The sequence below is a fragment of the Hyla sarda genome, chromosome 8 (genome assembly GCF_029499605.1).
Source record: "Hyla sarda isolate aHylSar1 chromosome 8, aHylSar1.hap1, whole genome shotgun sequence".
Lineage (NCBI taxonomy): Eukaryota > Metazoa > Chordata > Amphibia > Anura > Hylidae > Hyla > Hyla sarda.
Window position 1 is genome coordinate 201,814,786 of NC_079196.1, and position 25,681 is coordinate 201,840,466.

The 25,681-nt window shown below is 48.6% G+C and overlaps 1 protein-coding gene across 2 annotated transcripts in view; it reads left to right on the forward strand.

The window, feature by feature from the left end:
* Positions 1 to 25,681, forward strand: part of CRAMP1 (cramped chromatin regulator homolog 1) — a 76,236-nt gene that overhangs the window by 42,583 nt on the left and 7,972 nt on the right. For both annotated transcript variants that reach the window (XM_056533272.1, XM_056533273.1), the window contains exons 11-19: positions 12,688 to 12,865; positions 16,825 to 17,006; positions 19,169 to 19,237; positions 20,930 to 21,011; positions 23,183 to 23,284; positions 23,992 to 24,176; positions 24,262 to 24,318; positions 24,398 to 24,632; positions 24,860 to 25,018. In XM_056533272.1, coding sequence (XP_056389247.1) covers positions 12,688 to 12,865; positions 16,825 to 17,006; positions 19,169 to 19,237; positions 20,930 to 21,011; positions 23,183 to 23,284; positions 23,992 to 24,176; positions 24,262 to 24,318; positions 24,398 to 24,632; positions 24,860 to 25,018 — 1,249 coding nt within the window. The remainder of the gene's footprint in view (positions 1 to 12,687; positions 12,866 to 16,824; positions 17,007 to 19,168; positions 19,238 to 20,929; positions 21,012 to 23,182; positions 23,285 to 23,991; positions 24,177 to 24,261; positions 24,319 to 24,397; positions 24,633 to 24,859; positions 25,019 to 25,681) is intronic.

The window sequence follows — 25,681 nt, forward strand, 5'->3', positions numbered from 1 at the left end:
CTTAATTAATTATATATTTTTATAGTTCGCACATTTACGCACGCGGCGATACCACATATGTTTATTTTTTATTTTTTTTACACTGTTTTATTTTTTTTATGGGAAAAGGGGGGTGATTCAAACTTTTATTAGGGAAGGGGTTAAATGACCTTTATTAACACTTTTTTTTAACATTTATTTTGCAGTGTTATAGGTTCCATAGGGACCTATAACACTGCACACACTGATCTCCTATGCTGATCACTGGCGTGTATTAACACGCCTGTGATCAGCATTATCGGCGCTTGACTGCTCCTGCCTGGATCTCAGGCACGGAGCAGTCATTCGTCGATCGGACACCGAGGTAAGGGCCCTCGCGGTGTCCGATCAGCTGTTCGGGACGCCGCAATTTCACCGCGGCGGTCCCGAACAGCCCGACTGAGCAGCCGGGTCACTTTCAGTTTCACTTTAGAAGCGGTGGTCAGCTTTGACCGCCGCTTCTAAAGGGTTAATACCGCACAACGCCGCGATCGGCGATGTGTGGTATTAGCCGCGGGTCCCGGCCGTTGATTAGCGCCGGGACCGACGTGATATGATGCGGGATCGCGGCGCGATCCCGCTTCATATCGCGGGAGCTGTCGCAGGACGTAAATATACGTCCTGCGTCGTTAAGGGGTTAAAGGGTACCTTTCATCAAAAAATTTTTGATATATTATAGTTTAATGTATGCAGAATAACTTTCCAATAGCATGTTATTAAAAAAATGTTTCTTTCTCATTCAGCTCCATTTGGGGACACAGGAACCGTGGGTATATCTTGCTGCCACTAGGAGGCTGGCACTAGGCATACAAAAGAAGTCGGCCCCTCCCAGCAGGGTATACCCCACCTACTGCCTTAGAGACACTCAGTTTTAGCTTAGTGTCATAGGAGGCAACATGGGCCTGGATTGCTCCAGGCCTGGTCTTTTTATTATTCTTTAGTGTTAGTGTTTAGACTTTTTTTTCTTCTTTTTTATTTTTCCAGGTAAGGGCGACAGGAGCATGGCGCTACCTGTTTCCCCACATGCGACTGAAGGGCACGGTTCCATAGAGTATGGTCCGTTAACCCTTCCTCGCCACCGGCCAGCACCAGGTTGTACCTTGGGTCCAGGTCACCTATTGCCTCTGCTCGCTCCGCTTAGAGAAGCCTGGCATGATGCAGCAGGCTTAGTCTGGTGAAGAATGATGGGGACAGACCTTCTCTGGAGGTAAGTATCCCTCCGTATGCAGGTGAGTTTCCCGGCTCCTCAAGGGGGACAGGACTTTATTTCAAATGGGGGGCCCCCTTATTGTTGTGGGGTAGGGGCATCGGGGGAAGCTGTATCTTGGGGCACTAACCGCGCCTATTACTGTGGGCTGCAGCCCCCCACACATGGTGAGGCAGCTGCCGGCCCTCCGGACAGCATTTGCGGCCGTCCAGTCTAGCTATCCCCCGGCAGCTGTTCCCGCATTGGAGGCATCTGCCGGCCCCTTCAGCGTCGGGGCGGCGTTTTCGGCCTGGAACCAGGCCGCTAATTTAGCTTGTGGCTTCGGCCTGGTCCCGGCCGAGGGTACCTCTGCCCTGCGGGCGGTCTCAGCTTGTTCCAGCAGCCGTTCCCACAGGAAAACGGCTGCAGGCTTCTCTATCAGGGCGGCATGGTTTGGCCGGGAGCCAGGCCGCGGCTTTAACCGCAACTTGGCCTGGTCCCGGCTGTGTGTGGCTCCGCCCCGCGGGCGGTCTCGACTGCTCTCACTCCAGTAGCCGTCCCCGCAGAGGAGACGGCTGCCGACTTCACTTCTTTGGGCTGTTCGGCCGGGAACCAGGCCGATACTTTAGGCCGCAGCTTCGGCCTGGTCCCGGACGAGTATAGCTCCTTCCCGCACTCTCTGAGCGCCAAATCTTCAGCGCCGGCACGGGGAGGACTAGTTCAGCCTATCAGGAACAGGCTTTCTCAGCCTCTCCCGTGCTAGCGCGTGCACGGTAACTCCTCCCCTCAGGGCACGTGACTCGCTCCTGATCCATCGCTGTTCTTCTCAGAAGCTCCTGTGGTTCTTCCATCTCTGTTTCTAGCCGGCCGTCCTGTATTCCGGAGGTGTAGGGACGTCAGCCAGGAACCTGGGTGAGCTAATTCCAGTTCTTCTGTCACTAATTGGCTGGGCTTTGCAATAACTACCCCCAGCATTGAACCTTTCCTCAGACAGGCGGCCCCTGCTTTGGTCACTTACTATGCTTGTACAGGGTGTAGGGTTAAATTTTTGGGGGGTTCGGCTGTACCCACTTGTTCTGCCTGCTCTTCCTCACGCCCTACTACCCCTGCCCAAGATGCTCCTTCGGTGTCTGTGACCCCTGAACCGACCCTGGTTTGGGTGTCTTCCCTCTCCCAGACTATCTCAGACTTGATGCAAGTTTCCAAGGAGGTGGCTACAGCCTTAAGGCAGTCTTACCTATGTCTCCCTCGGGAAGCAAGTTCGGCGTCTTCGGACTGCCGACACTCCCACAGACGTCCATGGGTTTTTTATCCTGACTCCTCTCCTGAAAACAGGCGGCGTTCGCGCTCCAGATCCCCCGCTCCTAGGCAGCGTTCCCGGTCACGCGACCGCTCTCCTAGGGGCCGTTCCCCGAACCGCCATTCTAGATCCTTTTTATCCTGACTCCTCTCCTGAAAACAGGCGGCGTTCGCGCTCCAGATCCCCCGCTCCTAGGCAGCGTTCCCGGTCACGCGACCGCTCTCCTAGGGGCCGTTCCCCGAACCGCCATTCTAGATCCCGGTCACCTAGATCGGGAGCCTCCACTAACCGTTCCCGATCTCCGGGTGAATTGGCGGACTCCGAACTTCATTCGGATTCTGAAGAGCTGTCCTCCATGTCTGACTTGGTGGACAGCCTGGTGTCTGCAGTCAGGAACACTTTCCATCTACAGGACCCTGGACCTTCGGACCCTGCTCCTGAGGTTTCCTTTGCCCGTACTCCTCGTTCCATCCTCATAAGGAGTTTGATGTGCTTCTGGAGACCGCCTGGAAGCTTCCAGAGAAGCGCTTTCAAGGCACTAAAAGGTTGAAGACTTTGTGTCCATTCCCTCAGGACCTTATTTCTAAATGGACTGTTCCACCATCTGTGGATCCCCCAGTCTCCCGCTTATCAAAATCCACCACTCTACCGTTGGCGGATGCCGCTTTCTTTAAGGATCCCACAGACAAGCGGGTCGAGAATTTGGCCAAATACGCATTTGAAGCGGTGCGATCCTCCCTGCTTCCGGCTTTCTCTTCCACTTGGGTTGCGATGGCCTTAGCGGTGTGGGCTTCTCAGCTTCGTCAAGGTCTCTTGTTCAGGGCCTCCCCGGATGATCTGGGTGAGATTGCTCGTCAGGTGTCAGACGCAGGCGAATATTTATGCCAGGTTTTGTTGGAGTCTGCTCGTTGTGCAGTTGACGCGTCTGGCAACCTAGTCGCCATTCGTCGCTCCATGTGGCTCAAAGCTTGGAATGCCGAATTCGCTTCCAAGAAATCTCTGACAGCAATGGCCTTTACTGGCATCATCTGAGGCTACGGGCGGTAAAAGTTCTTTGCTTCCCCAGAACAAGGCTCGCCGCACTGCGGCTCGTGGGGGTTTTCGTAAGTCAACCTCCTTTCGATCCCTGGGTCAGGGGCGCCAGGAAAAATCGAGCCCCTCGCAGGGTAGACGGGGCCTGTCCTTCAAACTTCCTGGAAGCAGGATAATCGTTCCAACCGATTTCCCGCTAAATCAGGAACCCACAAACCTGCATCGACCTGAAGGGGGCGCCCCCATCTGGGACTCCGTCTCGGGTGGGCGATCGCTTACTTCTTTTTCGGAACGTCTGGTTGGCACAAGTCCAGGACTCTTGGGTTCGGGACGTCATCTCCGACGGTTACCGAATCGAGTTCGCTTCTTTTCCCTGGGATCGTTTTTTCGGTCCCGGCCTCCTCGTTCACCTACTCTGGCCGCAGGTTTTCATTCTGCCATTCGCACTCTGCTGCAACAGGGTGTCATTGTGCCCGTTCCACCTCAGGACCGTTTCAGGGGTTTCTATTCAAACCTCTTCGTTGTGCCCAAAAAGGAGGATTCAGTCCGTCCGATTTTGGACCTGAAACTCCTCAACCAACATCTTCGTCACTTCCGTATGGAGTCAATACGGTCGATCGTGGCATCCATGGTCTGGGGCGAATTCCTGTCTTCAGTGGACATTCGGGATGCGTATCTACACATCCCGATTTTTCCTCCTCATCAATGTTTCCTCCGCTTTGCCGTTCCGCAGGGTCACTTTCAATTGTGGCTCTGCCCTTCGGCCTGGCCACAGTCCTTCCTTACCTGGATGACCTGCTTATCAAGGCCCCGTCCCGGATCCAGAACGAGGAGAGTCTCCACATCACCCTGCTGACCCTAACCAGCTTCGGGTGGCTGATCAACGAGGAGAAATCCAACCTTTCTCCCTCCCGGTCTCTGATCTTCCTGGGCCTCCGGTTCGATACCGGGAGCGCCCGAATCTTCCTTCCTCCGGACAAGCGGAGTGCTCTTACGCCATTACGGCGGTTCCGTTTGCACAGTTCTGTTGCCATCCGCTTCAGTGGGCTATTCTGTACCTGTGGGACGGATCCCCCCTGTCCTTGGATCATCGGATCCGTCTGCCCACCTCGGCTCGCCAGTCTCTTCTTTGGTGGCTCCACTCTCCCTTCCTTCAGAGCGGCCGCTCGTTTCTACCGTTGAACTGGCTGGTTCTTACGATGGATGCGAGCCTCCTCGGTTGGGGGGGTGTTCTCCTGGACCAGACGGTCCAGGGCCCGTGGTCACCTAGGGAAGCTAGGCTTCCTATCAATGTGCTGGAGATCCGGGCGATATTCCTTTGTCTCCGACACTGGGAGTCTCTTCTTCGGGGTCGCCCAGTTCGCATTCAGTCGAAATACGCCACAGCCGTGGCGTATCTCAACCGCCAAGGGGGGACTCGCAGCAGTGCCGCCATGACCGAGATCTTGACCTGGGCGGAACGCATGGTTCCCTCCATATCAGCGATCCACATTCCGGGGGTGGAAAATTGGGAGGCAGACTTCCTAAGTCACTCCTCTCTGTATCCCAGGGAGTGATCCCTTCATCCGGAGGTGTTCGAGTCCATTTGCCATCATTGGGGGGGTTCCGGACGTAGACCTCTTTGAGTCCCGCTTGAACCGGCAGGTTCCAAGCTTTGTGGCAAAGTCCAGAGATCCTCACGCCCTCGTCATTCCCTGGTCTCGGTTCACTCTCCCGTACCTGTTTCCACCAATTTCCCTCCTTCCTCGAGTACTCAGGAAACTCAAGGCGGAAGGCGGATCTGCCATCCTAGTGGCTCCGGATTGGCCCCTCCGATCTTGGTACGCCGATGTGGTTCGGCTCGTGGCGGACGTTCCCTTTCAACTGCCAGATCGCCTCGATCTTTTGTCTCAGTGTCCCCTTTGCCACCCCAATTCACAGCCGATGCATTTGACGGCGTGGCGGTTGAAACCGCGGTATTGAAGGCTTGCGGTTTCTCGTCTGGGGTTATTCGCACTATGCTCAGGGCGCGTAAGCCATCCTCGGCTAGGATCTACCATAGGACTTGGCGGGCTTATTTTCGGTGGTGTGAGGCCTGCTCTCTTTCCCCGGTTCGTTTTTCTCTGCCGAACCTTCTGGCGTTTCTGCAGTCGGGTCTTGAGACGCGCCTGGCTCTTAGTTCTCTCAAGGGTCAAGTGTCGGCGCTGTCTATTCTTTTTCAGCGGCCTCTAGCTTCTGACTCATCAGTTCACACCTTCCTCCAAGGAGTAGCTCACGAGATTCCTCCCTACAGGTCTCCTACTCCCCCTTGGGACTTAAATTTGGTACTGAGTGCCTTGCAATCCCTTCCGTACGAGCCTATCCGTGATATTTCTCTGTTTCCTTTCCTGGAAGGTCGCCTTTTTGGTAGCTGTGACCTCGATCCGTCGGGTGTCGGAATTGGCATCTCTTTCTTGTCAACCTTCCTTCCTGATTCTTCATCAAGACAAGGCAGTATTTCGGCCGGTTCCTTCTTTTCAACCGAAGGTAGTTTCGTCCTTTCATCTGAACGAGGATATTGTTCTTCCTTCCTTCTGCCCTGCTCCGTCTCATCCTAAGGAGCATTCTCTCCACAATCTGGATGTGGTCCGAGCCTTACGAGTTTACCTAAGGCCACCTCTTCTTTCCGACGGTCAGAGTCGCTGTTTGTCCTTCTGGTGGGCCGACGCAAAGGTTTGCCGGCTTCTAAGGCCACCATCTCCAGATGGATCCGGTCCGCCATTTCTGAAGCATACCGTTCCAAGGGGAAGGATCCTCCCTTCCGGGTTACGGCTCACTCCACTCGCTCTGTGGGGGCCTCTTGGGCGGTCTTTAACAGGGCTTCAGCCCTACAGGTATGTAAGGCGGCTACTTGGTCTTCGATGCACACGTTCACAAAGTTTTACCAAGTCCACACTTCTGCATCCGCCGACGCCTCTTTGGGGCGTAAGGTTTTGCAGGCAGCGGTGGCTCTGCCGTCCGCTTGATTCTGGGTTACATGGTTCCCACCCCGGGGACTGCTTTGGTATGTCCCACGGTTCCTGTGTCCCCCAATGGAGCTGAATGAGAAAAGGAGATTTTTTACACTTACCGTAAAATCTTTTTCTCAGAAGCTCCATTGGGGGACACAGCTCCCACCCTGTGGTGTTAGTTGTGATCTGAGAGTTGGTCCCCTGTCAGTTTGTTGGTTCATTTATTTTGACAGGGCTCCCTCCGGACTCTGTATTTGTTCGGTTCCTCCTATTGCTTTGGGACTAAAACTGAGTGTCTCTAAGGCAGTAGGTGGGGTATACCCTGCTGGCAGGGGCCGACTTCTTTTGTATGCTTAGTGTCAGCCTCCTAGTGGCAGCAGATATACCCACACAACTTCCGGTCAGGGGTGTTTCAAGCAAAAACATTCTGAAGCCAGTACAGTTAGAGATAACACTATCTAAGTAAAGTTAGGTATCTTGAGATGAGTTTTATTGAAATACAATTTTCTGATACAGAGTACCCCTTTTAAAAGTGGTCAGTGGGTAACTATAAGCATAAGGCTACATGACATAATACATTCCCAATCTGCCAAGTCTGCAGGGAGGTGCTCAGGAGTGAACGCTCATTGCTGTGTGTACAAGCAGAGAGATTCTGCTCTGGGCAAATGTACTGCAAGAGCCGGGAATCTGCAGATGGGAACTGAGGCCGAGCTGATGGGAACTGAGGGAGTATACTATATGTAGATCAGTGTTTCCCCACCAGGGAGCCTCCAGCTGTTGTAAAACTACAACTCCCAGCATGCCCGGACAGCCTTTCCCTGGTTGGGAAACACTGATGTAGATGATGAGGAATGGTAAAGCACAGCCAGCTATAGATAATATTGCTGCTAAAAAATCTATAGAACCATGGCTATAGAAGGCAACACTAGCCAGGCTATACCCCTCCTACCCACACTAGGCTAAACAATTTTAGCCTAATGTCTATAGGAGGCAGACATTGTATTTTTATTTATTTTATTTTATTTTTTTCCTTTCAGGTTATCGGGGTCATCAGCATGGGCTGCCACATTAGCTGTAAGCCCCCCCCCCCTTAGAGTGCCAGGAAACTAATTATTAGATCCTTAGGCTGGTCACCTGTTCCCCTATTTCAGTGTTTCCCCACCAGGGTGCCTCCAGCTGTTGCAAAACTATAAATCCCAGCATGCGTGGACAGCCTTTGGCTGTCCGAGCATGCTGGGAGTTGTAGTTTTGCTACAGCTGGAGGCACCCTGGTTGGGAAACGCTGCGCTTTTTACTGCATCCACAGTTGGAGTGCCAGTACCCCACTATCTGTGTAAGTGGAGACCCTGCGTGGGCAAGAAGACATTGTAGAAGTGAATATTTATTTTTACAGTGTGCCATCTCACGTTCAAACCTCTTCCTCTTCTTCTGCTTAGCTCACTTGAAGTTTTGACTTAGCCTCTCTGTTAGCGCCCCTCTGGGCTGTCTTACCACCCCCACCACGAAACCGTCCCCTTTGACCTGTTCTCCCCAGTGTATGTTGTGACCAGGCCACGTTTGGCCGCTACCAGACCGAGACTATACCCTTGCGTCCTCCATCCCAGCTCCCTGATCAGTGTACCCTCATGTTTGTAATAAACAACCACTGCAGTAGAAGCTTGGGTGAGTGCGCCGCTTTTTCTACATCTTCAGTATTGAATTGTGAATTGCTTTATCTTCAGCGAGTCAGCACCGCATACAGAGCTCACACAGCAGTTAAAGGGGCCGTACACTATTTCCATTCCGATACCTACCTGTTATTCCTAGTGGTGCCGAGTAATCTCCAATAAACTGTAATTTACAAATCTGTTTAACTTTCTGGCACCAGTTGATTAAAAAAAAAAAAAAAAAAAGTTTTCCACGGGAGTACCCCTTTAACCCTTTAAGGACCCAGGACGTACTAGAACGTCCTGGCACCCTGGGCTTTAAGGACCCAGGACGTACTAGTACGTCCTGGTGTTTCTCCGGTCTCTGCCGCGCCCCGGGCAGAGATCGGAAGCGGATGCCTGCTGAAATGCTTCAGCAGGCATCCAGGGCAAACGCCGAGGGGGGCCATGTAGGCCCCCATGTTGGCGATCACCGCAAATCGCAAGGGAAATCGCCCTTGCGATCTGCGGCGATACCGAGCTGATCGGGTCTCTGGGACCCGACCGCCCGGTAATTTCGCATGATCCCGGCTGTCACAGACAGCCAGGACCATGCTGGAGCCTAGGAGCGAGGTGGCAAGCCTTCCACCTCCTCCGATCCCCTGCGATCCGTCGGTTAGTTAACCGACCAATCGCAGGGGGGGGCGGTTACTTCCTCCCATCCTGCCCGGCCCCTGGAAGTCCGGAGAGGACGGGAGGAAGACCGGAGGACGCGGCGGGGGACGGGGGAGTGCTGGGGACCAGCCCCGGTACTTACCTCATCCCTGAAGACCCGGATCCCGGCGGCGGAGACGGCAGCGGCGGCGACAGGTGAGTGGATCTTCAGCCGCGGTCGGGCCCTTTACAGCAATGCACGTCGCCGTAAAGCGACATGCATTGCTGTAATGGGACCCTGTATACTACAACTCCCAGCATGCCCAGACAGCCCTTGGCGTCTGGGCATGCTGGGAGTTGCAGTTTTGCAACATCTGGAGGTCCACAGTTTGGAGACCACTGTGCCCTTCCAGATGTTGCAAAACTACACATCCTCAGCATGCCCTTACTCTCCAGGCATGCTGGGAGTTGTAGTTCTGTAACATCTGGCCCTTCAGATGTTGCAGAACTACAACTCCTAGCATGCCTGGACAGTTTTGGCATACTGGGAGTTGTAGTTTTGCAACATCTGGAGGGCTGCGGCTGGGACACCACTACACAGTGGTCCCCAAACTGTTGTCCTCCAGCTGTTGCGTAACCACTACTCCCAATATGCCCTTCGGCTGCCTGGGCATGCTGGGAGTTGTGGTTTTGCAACAACTGGAGGCACACTGGTTGGGAAACATTGTCTGTTTCCTAACTCAGTGTTTCCCAACCCGTGTGCCTCCAGCTGTTGCAGAACTATAACTGCCAGCATGCACTGATAGACTGTGCATGCTGGGAGTTGTAGTTTTGCAACAGCTGGAGGTCCCCCCCCCCCCCACCTGTGAATGTACAGGGTACATTCACATGGGCAGGGGCTTACAGTGAGTATCAGGCTGCAAGTTTGCGATGCAGCAAATTTTGCGCGGCAGCTCAAACTCGCAGCGGGAAACTCGCTGTAATCCCCTGCCCGCGTGACTGTAGCCTAAAAACACTACACTAACACTAAATAAAAAGTAAAAAACACTACATATACACATACCCCTACACAGCCCCCCTCCCCAATAAAAATGAAAAACGTCTGGTACGCCACTGTTTCCAAAATGGAGCCTCCAGCTGTTGCAAAACAACACCTCCCAGTATTGCCGGATAGCCGTTGACTGTCCAAGCATGCTGGGAGTTTTGCAACAGCTGGAGGCACCCTGTTTGGGAATCGCTGGCGTAGAATACCCCTATGTCCACCCCTATGCAAATCCCTAATTCAGGCCTCAAATGCGCATGGCGCTCTCACTTCGGAGCCCTGTTGTATTTCAAGGCAACAGTTTAGGGCCACATATGGGGTATCGCCGTACTCGGGAGAAATTGCCTAACAAATTTTGGGGGGTATTTTCTCCTTTCACCCCTTATGAAAAGGGGAAGTTGGAGTCTACACCAGCATGTTGGTGTAAAAAAAAAAAAAATTTTTACACTAACATGCTGGTGTTGCCCTATACTTTTCATTTTAACAAGAGGAAAAAGGGAAAAAAGCCCCCCAAAATTTGTAATGCAGTTTCTCCTGACTACGGAAATACCCCATATGTGGGCGTAAAGTGCTCTGGGGGCGCACAACAAGGCCCAGAAGGGAGAGTGCACCATGCACATTTGAAGTGATTTGCACAGGGGTGGCTGATTGTTACAGCGGTTTTGACAAACGCAAAAAAAAAAAAAAAAAACACATGTCACCCCATTTCGGAAACTACACCCCTCACGGAATGTAATGAGGGGTGCAGTGAGAATTTACACCCCACTGGTGTCTGACAAATCTTTGGAACAATGGGCTGTGCAAATAAAAAATTTTGTACAGCCCACTGTTCCAAAGATCTGACAGACACCAGTGGGGGGTAAATGCTCACTGTACCCCTTGTTACGTTCCTCAAGGGGTCTAGTTTCCAAAATGGTATGCCATGTGGGGGTTATTTTTCTGTCCTGGCACCATAGGGGCTTCCTAAATGCGACATGCCCCCGAGCAAAATTTGCTCTCAAAAAGCCAAATATGACTCCTTCCCTTCTGAGCATTGTAGTTCGCCCGTAGTGCACTTCAGGTCAACTTATGGGGTACCTTCATACTCAGAAGAGATGGGGTTACAAATTTTGGGGGTATTTTCTGCTATTAACCCTTGCAAAAATTTGAAATTTGGGGGGGAAACACACATTTTAGTGAATTTTTTTTATTTTTTTTTACATATGCAAAAGTCGTGAGACACCTGTGGGGTATTAAGGCTCACTTAATTCCTTGTTACGTTCCTCAAGGGGTCTAGTTTTAAAAATGGTATGGCATGTGTTTTTTTTTTTTTTTTGCTGTTCTGGCACCATAGGGGCTTCCTAAATGCAACATGCCCCCCAAAAACCATTTCTGAAAAACGTACTCTCCAAAATCTCCTTGTCGCTCCTTCGCTTCTGAGCCCTCTACTGCGCCCGCCGAACACTTTACATAGACATATGAGGTATGTGCTTACTCGAGAGAAATTGGGCTACAAATACAAGTATAAATTTTCTCCTTTTACCCCTTGTAAAAATGAAAAAATTGGGTCTACAAGAAAATACGAGTGTAAAAAATGAAGATTGTGAATTTTCTCCTTCACTTTGCTGCTATTCCTGTGAAACACCTAAAGGGTTAAAACGCTGACTGAATGTCATTTTGAATACTTTGGGGGGTGCAGTTTTTATAATGGGGTAATTTGTGGGGTATTTCTAATATGAAGACCCTTCAAATCCACTTCAAACCTGAACTGGTCCCTGAAAAATAGTGAGTTTGAAAATTTTGTGAAAAATTGGAAAATTGCCGCTGAACTTTGAAGCCCTCTGGTGTCTTCCAAAAGTAAAAACACGTCAATTTTATGATGCAAACATAAAGTAGACATATTGTATATGTGAATAAAATAAAATAAATATTTGGAATATCCATTCCTTACAAGCAGAAAGCTTCAAAGTTAGAAAAATGCAAAATTTTCAAATTTTTCATAAAATTTTGGGATTTTTCATCAAGAAAGGATGCAAGTTACCACAAAATTTTACCACTATGTTAAAGTAGAATATGTCACGAAAAAACAATCTCGGAATCAGAATGATAACTAAAAGCATTCCAGAGTTATTAATGTTTAAATTGACAGTGGTCAGATGTGCAAAAAATGGCCGGGTCCTAAGGTGTAAAATGGCTGGGTCCTTAAGGGGTTAAGGACATTGTCCCCCCTCCTATTGCCTGCCTTTCTTTTCCCTCCCATCCTCGTGAACAAGACTCTTCATTGGCTTGGCGTTGTCCATTCCATGGCTTCCTCTGATGCCAGTCTGAGCCATGTGCTAGGTCAGTCGGATTGGTTCCTTTTCCCCATCTTCAGGAATTGCTTTTGGACACATCGCCATGTAGCTGGGTCCCTCAATGCAATCCACCAGAAATTTTAACATTAAAATCCCTTTCTCGTTGAATTCTTTCGGAGACACGTCTCCCACAATCTTTTGATTTGCTCGAAATCTGGGGTCCTTGTTCATTTTAATGGTTTCTCTTCTTGCTCTTAGAGCAGTATTTCCCAACCAGGGTGCCTCCAGCTGTTGCAAAACTACAATTCCCAGCATGCCCGGACAGCCAAAGACTGTCCGGGCATGCTGGGATTTGTAGTTTTGCAACAGCTGGAGGCACCCTGGTTGGGAAACACTGTCTTAGAGTGTTAGTGTTCTTTATTTATTTTTTATTTTTTTGGGCATGCTGGAAGTTGTAGATTTGCAACAGTCAGTGGCTTGCTGGATGGGAAACACAGCTCTCTAAGATAATCATGGTTTAGTATATTATTGTTTTTATAAGGATTGTTTTTGCCGTTGTTTTACGCATATGTTGTCTTGTCTTTATAGCCATCACAGATTCCAGAAACCGCCTCTGTCGCCACCTCTCCCTTAAAGATGCCAGTCCAGGATCAGACCCTTACCCCACCTGGTAAAGTCATCACTCTGGTCTCCCGCAACCCAGACTGCCTGAGGACGCAGCCCGCACACCTCCAGTCCACCTTCTCTCCCACTTCTAATACCTCAGGTAACTTAGGCCTGGAATAAATAATCTCAGGTCAGGCTGTTGTCTTGATATTATGGGTTGCTGTCATCTTTACTTTTTAGATGCCATTATCAGCGTTAATTGCAGCATCTAAGGGGTTAAATGATGGTCCCCCGATGTAACAAATTCAAAGCATGGTCCCTGGTGTCTGTCATTATCGGCGAGTCCTGGCTGTTGAAAGCAGCCAGTATTCACCAGGTATGAAGCAAGATTGCTTCTAAGTGCCCTGGAAGGCAGCAGCCATACATGTAGGGTGTTCTGTGTGAAGGGGTTAATGTAAGTAAAGCAAAATTAGTTTATAACGAAAAGCCCTGAAACTTCCTAATATGCTTTGTTCTAATTCCCTCCATATGCAAAAAGGATAAAGGGACAGACTTACTGCTATTGTTGCATCCAGTCTCTGGACTCCAGCACTAGTTTATCCCTTTTTTCCCCTGACTACATGACTGTACAGGGAATCTTATCCAGCCCCATTCACATAATTGGGGCCGCGAATAATGCTGAACAAGGTAGAGTGGTCCATGGGTCCCCTATATACTCATAACCAATGGAGGTCTCAGAGATCAGCCCCCCAACAACGTTACAGCCAATCTTGATATATCTCTTTCAAATGTGGAGAATTTTTTATATAAGGAGCAGTGCAGTGAAATATAACTTATCCCTTATCCAAAGGATAGGGGATACGTTATAGAACGTGTAACTGAGTCCGACCGCTGGGATCCCCCCTCCTCCAACCCATCCCCCACCCCGCGCGCGATCACCTGAACGGGGGCCGTTCCGACCCCTGCAGGAAGATACGGCCGACACATCCCCTCCATGTATCTCTATGGGATACATGGAGGGGATGTGTCGGCCGCTGCTCAGTGTGGAGGTTGGCACGCCCCCATCCAGCAGACTGCTAGGGCCCCATTCAGGAGATCGCGGGGGTCCCAGCAAAAGGATAAGGGATAAGTTATATTTCACTACAGCAATGTAGGGGGAGAAGAAAAAAAGAGACGGGGATGGCGCTATATAGTGCCGATTATCTGGGGATACAGCGGGAATGGGTGATAAAGTGGGAAATTGCTCACCTTTTCAGGTTGCGCTACATGCAGGCGCAACACTGAGAATTGCATTCAGCAGGTTCTTTCTGCACTGGATCGCCGGGAGCAGCTGGCCGTCGGTCCCGTCGAGGACGGTGGAGATATCAGGAATACAGATGTGGGAGATGGGGAAACCTGGCAGGGGGTTCCTAATTCTTCCAGCAGGCAAGGGTTACGGCACTTGGAGCGCTACACCGGCGGCGGGATGACACGGGAGTCGGACGGAGTTTGGTGTGCAACTTTTTATTAATTTCATAAAAAGCAGTCATTCACAGGACAACGCGTTTCGGAGGGGCTCCTTCCTTCCTCAGGTCCGAGTATTCACCTTGTCCCGGTCCGTTGCGGGGATCTCCTGAAATCTTCTCCGGTATCTTGGCACCGGCTTGGGGCACTGGCAGAGCTTAATGACATCGCCGCTGCTGTTCCCAGTACCTGGGACCCAGCAGAGAGCAACAGCAATGATGTCAGTAAGCTCCGCCCATGCCCCAAGCCGGTGCTGCTTTCTGCAGGGTCCCATGCAGCAGCGGTTACATCATTAAGCTCCGCCGGTGCCCGGAGCGAAGATACCGGATAAGATTACAGGAGATCTCCGCTACAGACCGGGACTAGTTAAGTACCGTTGTCATCAGTGTCACCTGCACTATCTGTTGGTACCGACAGGTTAGTGCAAGTGACACTGGTGACAGATTTCCTTTAAAATTTACCTGTCCTCAACAAAAACTTTTTATATAATGTAGAAAATACCATTTTATGTATATGTGTAATATACATTGATTAAAAATTGTGTATATTTTTGGGTGAAAAAATGCTGTCCCTGCAGCTAATGTCTGTGTGTCTCTATGAGGAGTCCAAATACAGGAAGTGAGGACAGGACAATCGGGGCTCAGTGCAGACTCCTGGCTTGTCAATCATCCTGATGTATGAGCCCGGAGCATGTTATGGAGCCTCAGTGCACACTGTCCTGCTTTTTCTTAGTGCACAGAGCCCTGCTTGTCCTCCCTCACTTCCTGTATTTGGACTCCTCATAGAGACACACAGGCAATAGCTGCAGGGACAAAAGTATGCACATTTTTTAACCATGTATATTACAATTGTACATATAATGGTATTAGTAAACCATAGAATAATCCTCAATGTAGTCACTGACCCAACGTTAACATAAGTCAGTTCACAAAAAGAGCACATACGTTTACGGATCAAGGATATATTTTATTGATACAAATAAGCATAAAAGACTAAACAATATTAAAATCACAGACAAAATATTAATGATGTCCGCAGTGGACCAGAACTACAAGCGGTGGCTAAAGCAGTTTACGTGCAAAATACAAGGGAAGACATGTTGTGATCCCCCCTAGAGGTATGTGGCATAAGCCACAAAGTAAACACAATTTGCGTGACCAAATAATAAAATAACTTAAATATCAAGTATAAAGTATAAATGAACAGACCTAAATCCCCAGTGGGAGAATAACCTACTTAGCCACATGCTGAACCCAACGTTTCGCTCACTGCTTCATTGGAAGCGCCCCGGATGAAGCAGTGAGCGAAACGTCGGGTTCAGCATTGGGTTAAGGGGTACTTCAGCATTTAAAAACATATCCCCTATCCACAGGGTAATGAGATAAGTTTCTAATCGTGGGTTCCAACTTCTGGCACCCACTGCGGTTTCTATAACAAGGCCCTTGAATCTGCCCACTGAGTTGGCACTCACTCCATGCATTCTGTACAGGAGAGCTGGAGATACCGGAGTACAGCACTTGTGTATCTCCAGTGCTCCCATAGAGAATGCACTGAGTGTGTTCCAATCCAGCACTCCATGCAGCAGGGAGATTCTAAGGATCATAGGGTCTCACCTCTGTAGATAGGGGATACAATTTTAAACTCTGGAGTAGCCCTTTAAAGTCGGGGCATTCCGCTGTACAATGCACTTGAAATTCTGCACCATTTTTGTTTTTCTGTTTGGGTTTATTCTGCTGTATGGGGATAGGGTGTAAAAAAAATAAAATAAACATAAGTGTTTACAAAACTTTCCCAGCACATACCACCAATGTTTACTGTAAAGCAGTGTTTCCTAACCAAGGTGCCTCCAGCTGTTGCAAAACGACAACTTCCAGCATGCCCGGACAGCCTTTGGCTGTCCGGGCATGCTGGGAGTTATCGTTTTGCAACAACTGGAGGCACGCTGCTTTGGAAACACTAATATAGATTATCCATATATATAAACTGCAAACTAGCGTTTACCGGTAGAAAACATTTTTATTTTTTATTTTTTTATCAACTGGTGCCAGAAAGTTAAACCGATTTGTAAATGACTTCTATTAAAAAACTCTTTACCCTTCCAGTACTTTTAAGCAGCTGTATGCTACAGAGGAAATGCTTTTCTTTTTGAATTTCTTTTTTGTCTTGTCCACAGTGCTCTCTGCTGACACCTCTGTCCTATGTCAGGAACTGTCCAGAGCAGCATAGGTTTGCTATGGGGATTTTCTCCTGCTCTGGACAGTCCCTGATACGGGCATCAGGTGTCAGCAGAGAGCACTATGGACAAGGCAAAAAATAAATTCAAAAAGAAAAGAATTTCCTCTGTTTCATACAGCTGCTAAAAAGTACTGGAAGGGTAAAGATTTTTTTTTATAGAAGTCATTTACAAATCTGTTTAACTTTTTTTGTTGATTTAAAAAGAAATGTTTTCCACCGGAGTACCCCTTTAATATATTGGTGGCTATATTGTCTACAGCATTGTTAACCAACCCTGGTTGGGAAACTCTGCTGTAAAGTTTGTAGCCTGCAGACAATCTGTCATTGAACTGTATGTGGAGCACAACCTTGCATCTCATGTATATGTCTTTCCGGGTACAGGTTTCAGGAACCTATCTCGCCCGCTCCTGTTCGGTGGGCCTTTGGGATCTGTGACGACCAGCAGTGATGGAGCCGTGTTTGCAGTTCCCACCATGCTTCCGCCCAACAGCCGTCATGCCAAGATTTCCTCACCAAACAAGGAGGCTGAGGCAGCAGGTCGCCAGCACTTGGATGCAATCAGTGTATGTAGATGTATCTACCCTTCTATAACACCAACGTATACCACAGCACTTTACGTGAGTTGCACTCGCATTACGCAGTCCCCAGCCTTGTTGTCGTTGGGAAATCCTGCGGCACCCCTGTCATTCGGTGCACGGAGTGAACTCCGCTCCGTGCTCAATGACTGGCAATGCCAGCCGCCACGTCCCCTCCATTTAAGTCTATGGGAGGAGGTGTGACGGCTGTGTGCTAGCGGTCATGCCCCCTCCCATAGACATGAATGGAGGGGGCTCAGCATAGTGTCACAAACACAGAAGCTGCTGTCCCAGACCCCGCTGCGGCCTGCCCAGAGATCGCGGGAGTCCTGCCGATCTAACATCTTATCTCCTATCTTTTAAGTAGGGGATAAGATCTTTTTAGAGGAGTACCCCTTTAAGGCAATGTTCACACAACAGAATTTCCAAGCAGAAACCGATGGATAAACTCGGCTCCCTTTTCAGAGTCCCTTTTCTTTAGATGCATCGGTCACACACTGCAGATTTTCCACAGCGGAAATATCTGCCGCCAAAATCTGGATTTCGGCCTCCGCTGAAAGAATTGACTTGTCAATTCTTTCTGTGGAATCCGCTCAGAAATGCGTTGCCCTCTATAGAGTTGGCGGGTTTTCAAGAGTTTCTAGCGCCGGCATGTCCTGCCTGCGCCCGCTATTTGTGGAATGTCCTCACATGGTTTCCGGGCAGGCGTTGAACAAATATTTTGCCTTTGTTTTCTGGGCAGACATTCCTGCAAATATTCCACCGTGTGAACATAGCCAAAGGGCGTTATCCAGGAATAGAAAAAACATAGCTGTTTTCTTTCAAATACAGCCCCACCTCTGTCCTCCAATTGGATGTGGGATTACAACTTTGCTTCATTCACTTCAATAGAACTGAGATGCAATCCCGCACACATCCTGAGGACAAGTTTGGTGATGGTTTTTATAGAAATCAGCTCTGTTTTTCTAATCCTGGATAACCTCTTTGATTTTGAGATCATCCACACTTTCACTTTAAATCAACTGGTGCCAGAAAGTTAAACAGATTTGTAAATTACTTCTATTTAAAAATCTTAATCCTCCCAGTACTTATCAGCTGCTGTATGCTTCACAGGAAGTTATTTTCTTTCTGGAGTTCTTTTCTGTCTTACCACAGTGCTCTCTGCTGACACCTCTGTCCATGTCAGGAACTGTCCAGAGCAGGATAGGTTTGCTATGGGGATATGCTCCTTCTCTGGACAGTTCCTGACAGGGGCAGAGGTGTCAGCAGAGAGCATTGTGGTGAGACAGAAAGGAAATTCAAAAAGAAAAGAACTTCCTGTGGTGCATATAGCAGCTAAGTACTTGAAGGGTTAAGATTTTTAAATCTAAATTATTTACAAATCTGTTTAACGTTCTGGCACCAATTTATCTCAAACAAAAAAAATAGTTTTTCATCGGAGTACCCCTTTAAGTGTTCAGATCACACTGCATATAATACAGGTGGACTATCTATAGATGACACTGCAGGGTGAATCCCTCTGAAGATCCGCAATCGTCTGCACAGAGCAGAAGTGATCCAGAATCCGCACTTATCCTTGTCAGGCGTTTTATCACGGAATTTTCACCGTGTGAACTGAGAACCGCAAAAGCTATTGGAATCTATGCGCGTGCGGTGCAAGTTTGAGTCTGTATGGAATTTCCACAAGGAAATTCTCCATGGATTCTCTGTAGTGGGTATGGGGGCCTTAACGTGAGTCCTGACTGTTCATCCCACCGTTCTGTCTTAGGGTATATTCACACTGCAGAATTCCTGCGAGTGGAATTCCGCGCGGTGAACGTTACCATCAGTGTGAACGGGTGCGGAACACTGCGGAATTTCAGAGGCAGACAGTTACGCCGCTGAAATTGTTCCGCGCAAAGAAAGAGCATGTTCATTCTTTGCACGGAAGTCCGCGAGCACTGCATAGCCGTCAGTGGTGACTGCGCAGTGCCGTGCGGTCCTACCCCTGTAGTATTTTCGGCCGCCGCCGCCAAAGGTTATCTCCTCTCGCTTAATTCAGCGAGTGGAGATTCCGCAGTGTGAACATACCATTAGCGCCATTTAAATGTTACATCCTTAGTGTCCTTTCATGACCCTAATCTGTTCTCCTGCAAATCATCTCCTTTCAGTCTGACTTCTTCTTACCAAAGCCTAAGAAGCCGAGAAGTCGACACCTGCGGAAACCTTTAGTTGTCCAGGTAAGATTCAGAGAATGTGTGAGATCCTACATATAGACCATCAAAATGTTTGATCGGTGGTGGCTTACCCTGCTGTGATGCTGCATTACTAATGAACGTGAGCACTGTGCACCTTGACTGTACTTGAAGTCTGACCCCCCCAAACTAATGTTCTATCCCCAGAACTGGCTTAGTGTTTTCCAATCAGGGTGCCTCCAGCTGTTGCAAAACTAAAAGTCCCAGCATGACCAGACCGCCTTCGGTTGTCTGAGCATGCTGGGAGTTGTAGTTTTGCAACAGCTGGAGGAACCCTGGTTGGGAAACACTTGTCAAGCTAAAGGTCCATTAAATATGCACTCTCATAAAAATCTTTTTAATGTACTTTAAGTTTTCTATGTTTTGTGTTTTTAAAAAAGCTGCCACTAGGTGTCTCCCTACTTGTCCAGAGCACATCCTCCACCCCCATCTCTTGCACAGACTTTGGACTCCTGCTGGCCTGGCAGAAGTCCAAAATCAGGAAATGCAGTCTGGAGTGCTGAGGGGGGTGTGCAGCCTTATCCAATCATCGCTCATCTCACACTGAACTGCTCTGGGCTGTGTGTAGCAGAGTGAGGGAGGAAGTTCTCCCCTGTATGGCTTCAGAGGATGTCACACCTGCTGGGGAACGCCCCTTCCCAGACTGTGAATCTGACTGAGAATGAGCAGAAAATACAGAGTGATATCAAGGTAGAAAACTAAAAAATAATAAAAATAAAGGCAGTGGGTACTCTTTAATGGTCTATTCACACTTGCTGTATTCTGCGCAGATTTGATGCCTAGGTTTTTATGTTGCAGATTTCAATGTAAACTGAATGACTGGACACAGCTTGAAATCCTGCACATCAAATCTGCACAAAATACAGTGGTCCTTCAACATACGATGGTAATCCGTTCCAAATGGACCATCGTATGTTGAGGGATCTGTGCAATGTAAAGTATAGGACAGTGGTCTACAACCTGCGGACCTCCAGATGTTGCAAAACTACAACACCCAGCATGCTCGGACAGCCAACGGCAGTCCCGGCATGCTGGGAGTTGTAGTTTTGCAACATGTGGAGGTTCGCAGGTTGAAGACCACTGGTATAGGAAGTTGTACTCACGTGTCCCGTTGCTCCGGACCGTCGCCACTGCCCGGGATGTCGCCTTCCATCGCTGTCGTCGCGTCCCCGGGGTGTCCCCGGCACTCCGGCAAGGCCTCTGCTTCCCCGGCATCCTCGCTCTCCGTCGCCGCCATCACGTCGCTACGAACGCCGCTCCTATTGGATGACGGGACGGTGTGCGCAGCGACGTGATGACGATGATGGAGAGTGACCACGATGCAGGGGATCCCGAAGAGGACGCGCCGGAGCCCCGAGGACAGGTAAGTGATCGTCAGCGGACCACACGGGGCACCATAAACAGCTATCCGGTGGCAGCCGGATAACCGTTTATGCGATGGTCGGGCCATCGTAGGTCAGGGGGGTCACTGTACTGTACGTGTGAATAGACCCTAAATGCTGCAAATTTATCACCAGAATTTCCATTGATCATAGTCTGTGATTCAGTAGTTTAGTATAGGATGATAAAGCTATTGCTGTTGGTTTATGTAATACCTTTTATTCTGTACTATCACTTTTTAACTCGTGGTTTTGTTCCGTTTCATTGTTAACCATAATTTATGATGTTTATCCTCAGAGGACGCTTCTTCCTCGGCCATCTGGCAGTTCCTTACCACATGTCTGCTCCTTCTCCATTCTCTCCAACTCATCAGTAGCAGGTACTGCATGGACCAGTTCACACCTTACATATTCGCTCTCTGGTTATAAAAGAAATAATGGGCCTGTATCTCCCAATCCTCAAAGTGTAGGGTTTGGGTTACTGGGAAATGCCCTTCCTTTACTTCTGATCTGGACATCCTCTTCTCAAGCTAGACATACATTTAGGGTATGTTCACCGTGAGCTGAATTCTGCGAGTGGAATTACACATAGTGGACATTAGCATCAATGTCAATGGGTCTTCCGCGAGACCTGTTCACACTGAGGAATTTCGGCGGCGGACAATTCTGCCAGTGAAATTGTTCCGCGCAAAGAAAGAACATGTTCATTCTTTGCGCGGAAATCCGCGAGCACTGCATACCCGTCAGTGGCGACGGCGCAGTGCTGCGCGGTCCTACCACCAAAGTATTTACTGCGGCGGCCGCCAAATGGGATCTCCGCTCGCGGAATTCTACGAGCGGAGATTCTGCAGTGTGAACATAGAATATACAAAAAAGAAAGAAAGGTTACAGCAGCACTCTTGGTCCAATAATGGAGGCTTTTAGCGCACTTTTTGATCAAAATGTGTCCCCCCCCCCATCCACCACACGGAGGTGGCCTCATTTCGGATGGGACCCTAACATGCTAAATCAATTCACCTTCTGCTGAGCACTTAGCCTCTGACTGGGTGACATGCAGGATCTACTACCAATTTAAAACCTCCTGTGAACAGGGAGGGGTGCAGGGCTAGAGAGGGTGCCACTTCACCTTGCTTGTAAAGCAAAAACACAAAGAAGAGAAATAGCCAGCACAACTACCTAATACACGGGTGCACGCTGCTGTGGCAAATACAGAATGTACAAAAAAAGAAAGGAAGGTTGCAGCAGCACTCTTGGTCAAAAAAATAGAGGCTCTTAGCGCACTTTATGATCAAAACGCATCCCCCATCAACCACGCGGAGGTGGCCTCATTTCGGATGGGACCCTAACATACTAAATCAATTCACCTTCTGCTGGGCATATGGCCTCTGACTGGGTGACATGTTCTTGTGAACATAGAATACCCTTAGAATAGCTGTTATCTGAATGCTCATTCATCTGATCACCCCATACACATGCACTCTGGGCACAGCTGAGCATGCATGCATTCTGGATAGGGAGAGGGTAGCGCACGAGAGCAAAAGAATGTCTGATTGCGGGGATCTAGGACCAACCGCGATCTTTAGAACGGAGCTCCAATTCCCCTGACACGCTGCGTCATCCCAGGGGAGAGTCAGGGCTCCGTTCTATTGGATCCTAAAGATGGGACCCCTGCAATCAGATTTTCACCTGCAAATCAGAGTTTTGACATATTTTTGTATGTATTTGCCTCTATATATTTTGCTACCATCCCCGAGCACTGATTTTAGTGCAGTCATCTGTCCGAAGTGGGCAGGGATCCTACATTTTTAATTTCTGGGGTCTCTAATGGACCTCTTTAGTTATCAGCAACCTAATTCCCTTGTATTACACAAATTTGACCCCCACCCCCACTAATGTTCTAGTGTTTCCCAACCAGGGTGCCTCCAGCTGTTGCAAAACTACAACTCCCAGCATGCCCAGACAGCCGAAGGCTGTCTGGGCATGCTGGGAGTTGTAGTTTTGCAACAGCTGGAGGTACCCTGGTCGGGAAACACTTGTCTAGCTAAAGGTCCATGTCTGGGCATGCTGGGAGTTGTAGTTTTGCAACAGCTGGAGGCACTCTGGTTGGGAAACACTTGTCTAGCTAAAGGTCCATTAAAGGAAAACTGTCAGCTTGCTCCCCCCCCTGCACTAACCAGCGGTACAGAGTTTTGACATTTTTTATGTATTTGCCTCTATATATTTTGCTACCATCCCCGAGCACTGATTTTAGTGCAGTCATCTGTCCGAAACGGGCAGGGATCCTACATTTTACATTTTTGGGGTCTTTAATGGCCCTCTTTAGTTATCAGCAACCTAATTCCCTTGTATTACACATTCTTTTCTAACTAACATAGCACAATACATGAGCTACAATAGCAAGGTATGTGAAATGTTAGGCCAGCGTTTCCCAACCAATGTGCCTCTAGCTGATCCAAAACGACTAATGGCTGTCCGGGCATGCTGGGAGTTATAGTTGTGTTAGATTAAAACATTTACCACCATTGCAACAACTTTGATTGTCTTATTGCAGGGCGCGGCTCCTTCAGACCCATCCACTCCACCCTCGGTAAAGCCGTATCTCAGCCCATTGTCCCCAAAGGACTCACGGCTCCAGCCACCAATTCTTTAGCAAGTAAGTCATTACTATGCGTCCTTCAGGCTTTTACATCTTGTATGGCGGTTCTGGTGACACATGCCTAGCTACATACATAAGAATGTAACCAATGCAGCAGAGGCCTAGTTCAAAGCCCCTGGGAAAACTTTTTATTTTATTTTTAATCAATTGGTGCCAGAAAGTTAAACAGATTTGTAAACACAGAGCTCTCTGCTGACATCACGACCACAGTGCTCTCTGCTGACATCTCTGTCCATTTTAAGAACTGTCCAGAGCAGCATATGTTTACTATGGGGATTTTCTCCTACTCTGGACAGTTCTTAAAATGGACAGAGATGTCAGCAGAGAGCACTGTGCTCGTGATGTCAGCAGAGAGCTCTGTGTTCCAAAAAGAAAAGAATTTCCTCTGGAGTATTCAGCAGCTAATAAGTACTGGAAGGATGAAGATTTTATAATAGAAGTAATTTACAAATCTGTTTAACTTTCTGGCACCAGTTGATTTAAAAAAAAATTTATATATATATATAATATACATTTTTTTAATTTTTTTCCACCGGACTACCCCTTTCTCTCCTTCCGATAGGGGATTGGTCTCTTTTTTTTTTTTTTTTTTAACATGATACTTGTCCTTTAACCCAGCACTCTTAGCATTGGTACAACCTTTCTCCCTCACTCTGTTTGTAGTGCCCATCTGTCATTTCAAACTACTCTTATTCTCTTTGTAGGTGCTATTGACTTAGCTGCTAAAAGTGCAGGGATTATCCCAGGATCTTCGTTACCTGTTCTTGAGACAGATGGCCTGGTGGGCATTGGTCCCCTTCCATCAGATACTTTACCTAGTACAGTACCAGAGACTACGATAGAGACAACCAGTGGTGATCCTATACCTGCCATGACTGTGTGTCCTGAGGTGAGTCTCCATCTCTGATACTCTATTCTGTCATTGCCCATTGAACCTGACTGTATTATTAATAAAACTATATTCTGCTTTCTAGGTTCCTTTCATTTCTCTTTCCACACCCTCTGTACAAGAGGCCACCCCGCCATTCCAGGTACGGTTCTTTCTTCTTTCTTTATGTCTGTATAAGTAATTTTCCATACATCTAAACCGACCTCTGTTTTCGCTTCTAGCCATCCTCCATACTGTCCATGCCCCCTATATCTGAGCATCCCCTTCAGAACGGTCCCCCAGACCCACCCGGCTGTGCCCCCAGCAGTTCCAGCACTTGCTTCTCTCCCCCTAATGTCTCTGCTCTCCTGGACATATCGCTGCCTGGTCCCCCCGATGATGTCCTATCGCAGGGGGAGCCGGCAACACACATCAGTGACTCCATTATTGAGATAGCCATAAGCTCAGGACAGTACGGTACGTTCACAGGCAAATGCACCAAGGCTAATTGCGTATGCCAAGTGTGCTACCCAGTGTGCCTCCAGCTGTTGCAAAACTACATCTTCCAACATACTCGGACAACCTTTGGCTGTCCGGGCATGCTGAGAGTTGTAGTATTCCATCAGCCACGGGTACACTGGTTGGACGAACACTGTTTTAGAGCACTGGTTCAGTATATTCATAGCTATTCTGTTGTGTTCTAGGAGAAGCTGTCCCACTTTCTCCAGCCAAACTCAATGAGAACTCTAAGAGTCTTCCTTCTCCGTCCTCAAGTCCTCACCAGAGTTGGATTGCGTCTCCCAGCCATGACCCTCAGTGGTATCCCAACGACTCCTCCGACTCCTCACTCAGCAGCTTACTCTGTAAGTATGGACTTGTTTAGGGGTTTTCATCACGTATCTGTAGAATAGGGCAGTGTTTTCCAAAAATAGTGTGTCTCCAGCTGTTGCAAAAGTACAACTCCCAGCATGCCCGGACAGCCGAAGGCTGTCCGGGCATGCTGGGAGTTGTACTTTTGCAACAGCTGGGGACACACTGTTTTTGGAAAACACTGGGATAGGGGATTAATAGCTGATCGCTGAGGGTGGAGCTGTTGGGAGCCCCCATCCTTAGGGATCAAGAGAACAAAGGTTCGGAAATCCCATTGAGAGTGAATAGAGTATTGGCTGCACATTTTGGGGGACAAATGACCTTTGCTCTCATGATCATTGGGAGTCTCGGCGGTCAGACCCCCTTTGACCAGCCTATTCCCTATTCTGTGAAATTTTAATCTTGGAACAATCCTGTTAATCCTTGTATAAGGAAAAGTTATATAACTCTCCAAGGTACTTTGAACTGTGCAGTCTTGGTGGCTGACAGTGAATTGAAACCTTCCTGTAATCCCGTCCTGAACACATCCAGCTGACACATTCGGTGTCAGATGGCTACTAAAGGGGTACTCCGGTGGGAAACAATTTATTATAAATCAACTGGTGCCAGAAAGTTAAACAGATTTGTAAATTACTTCTATTAAAAAAAAAATCTTA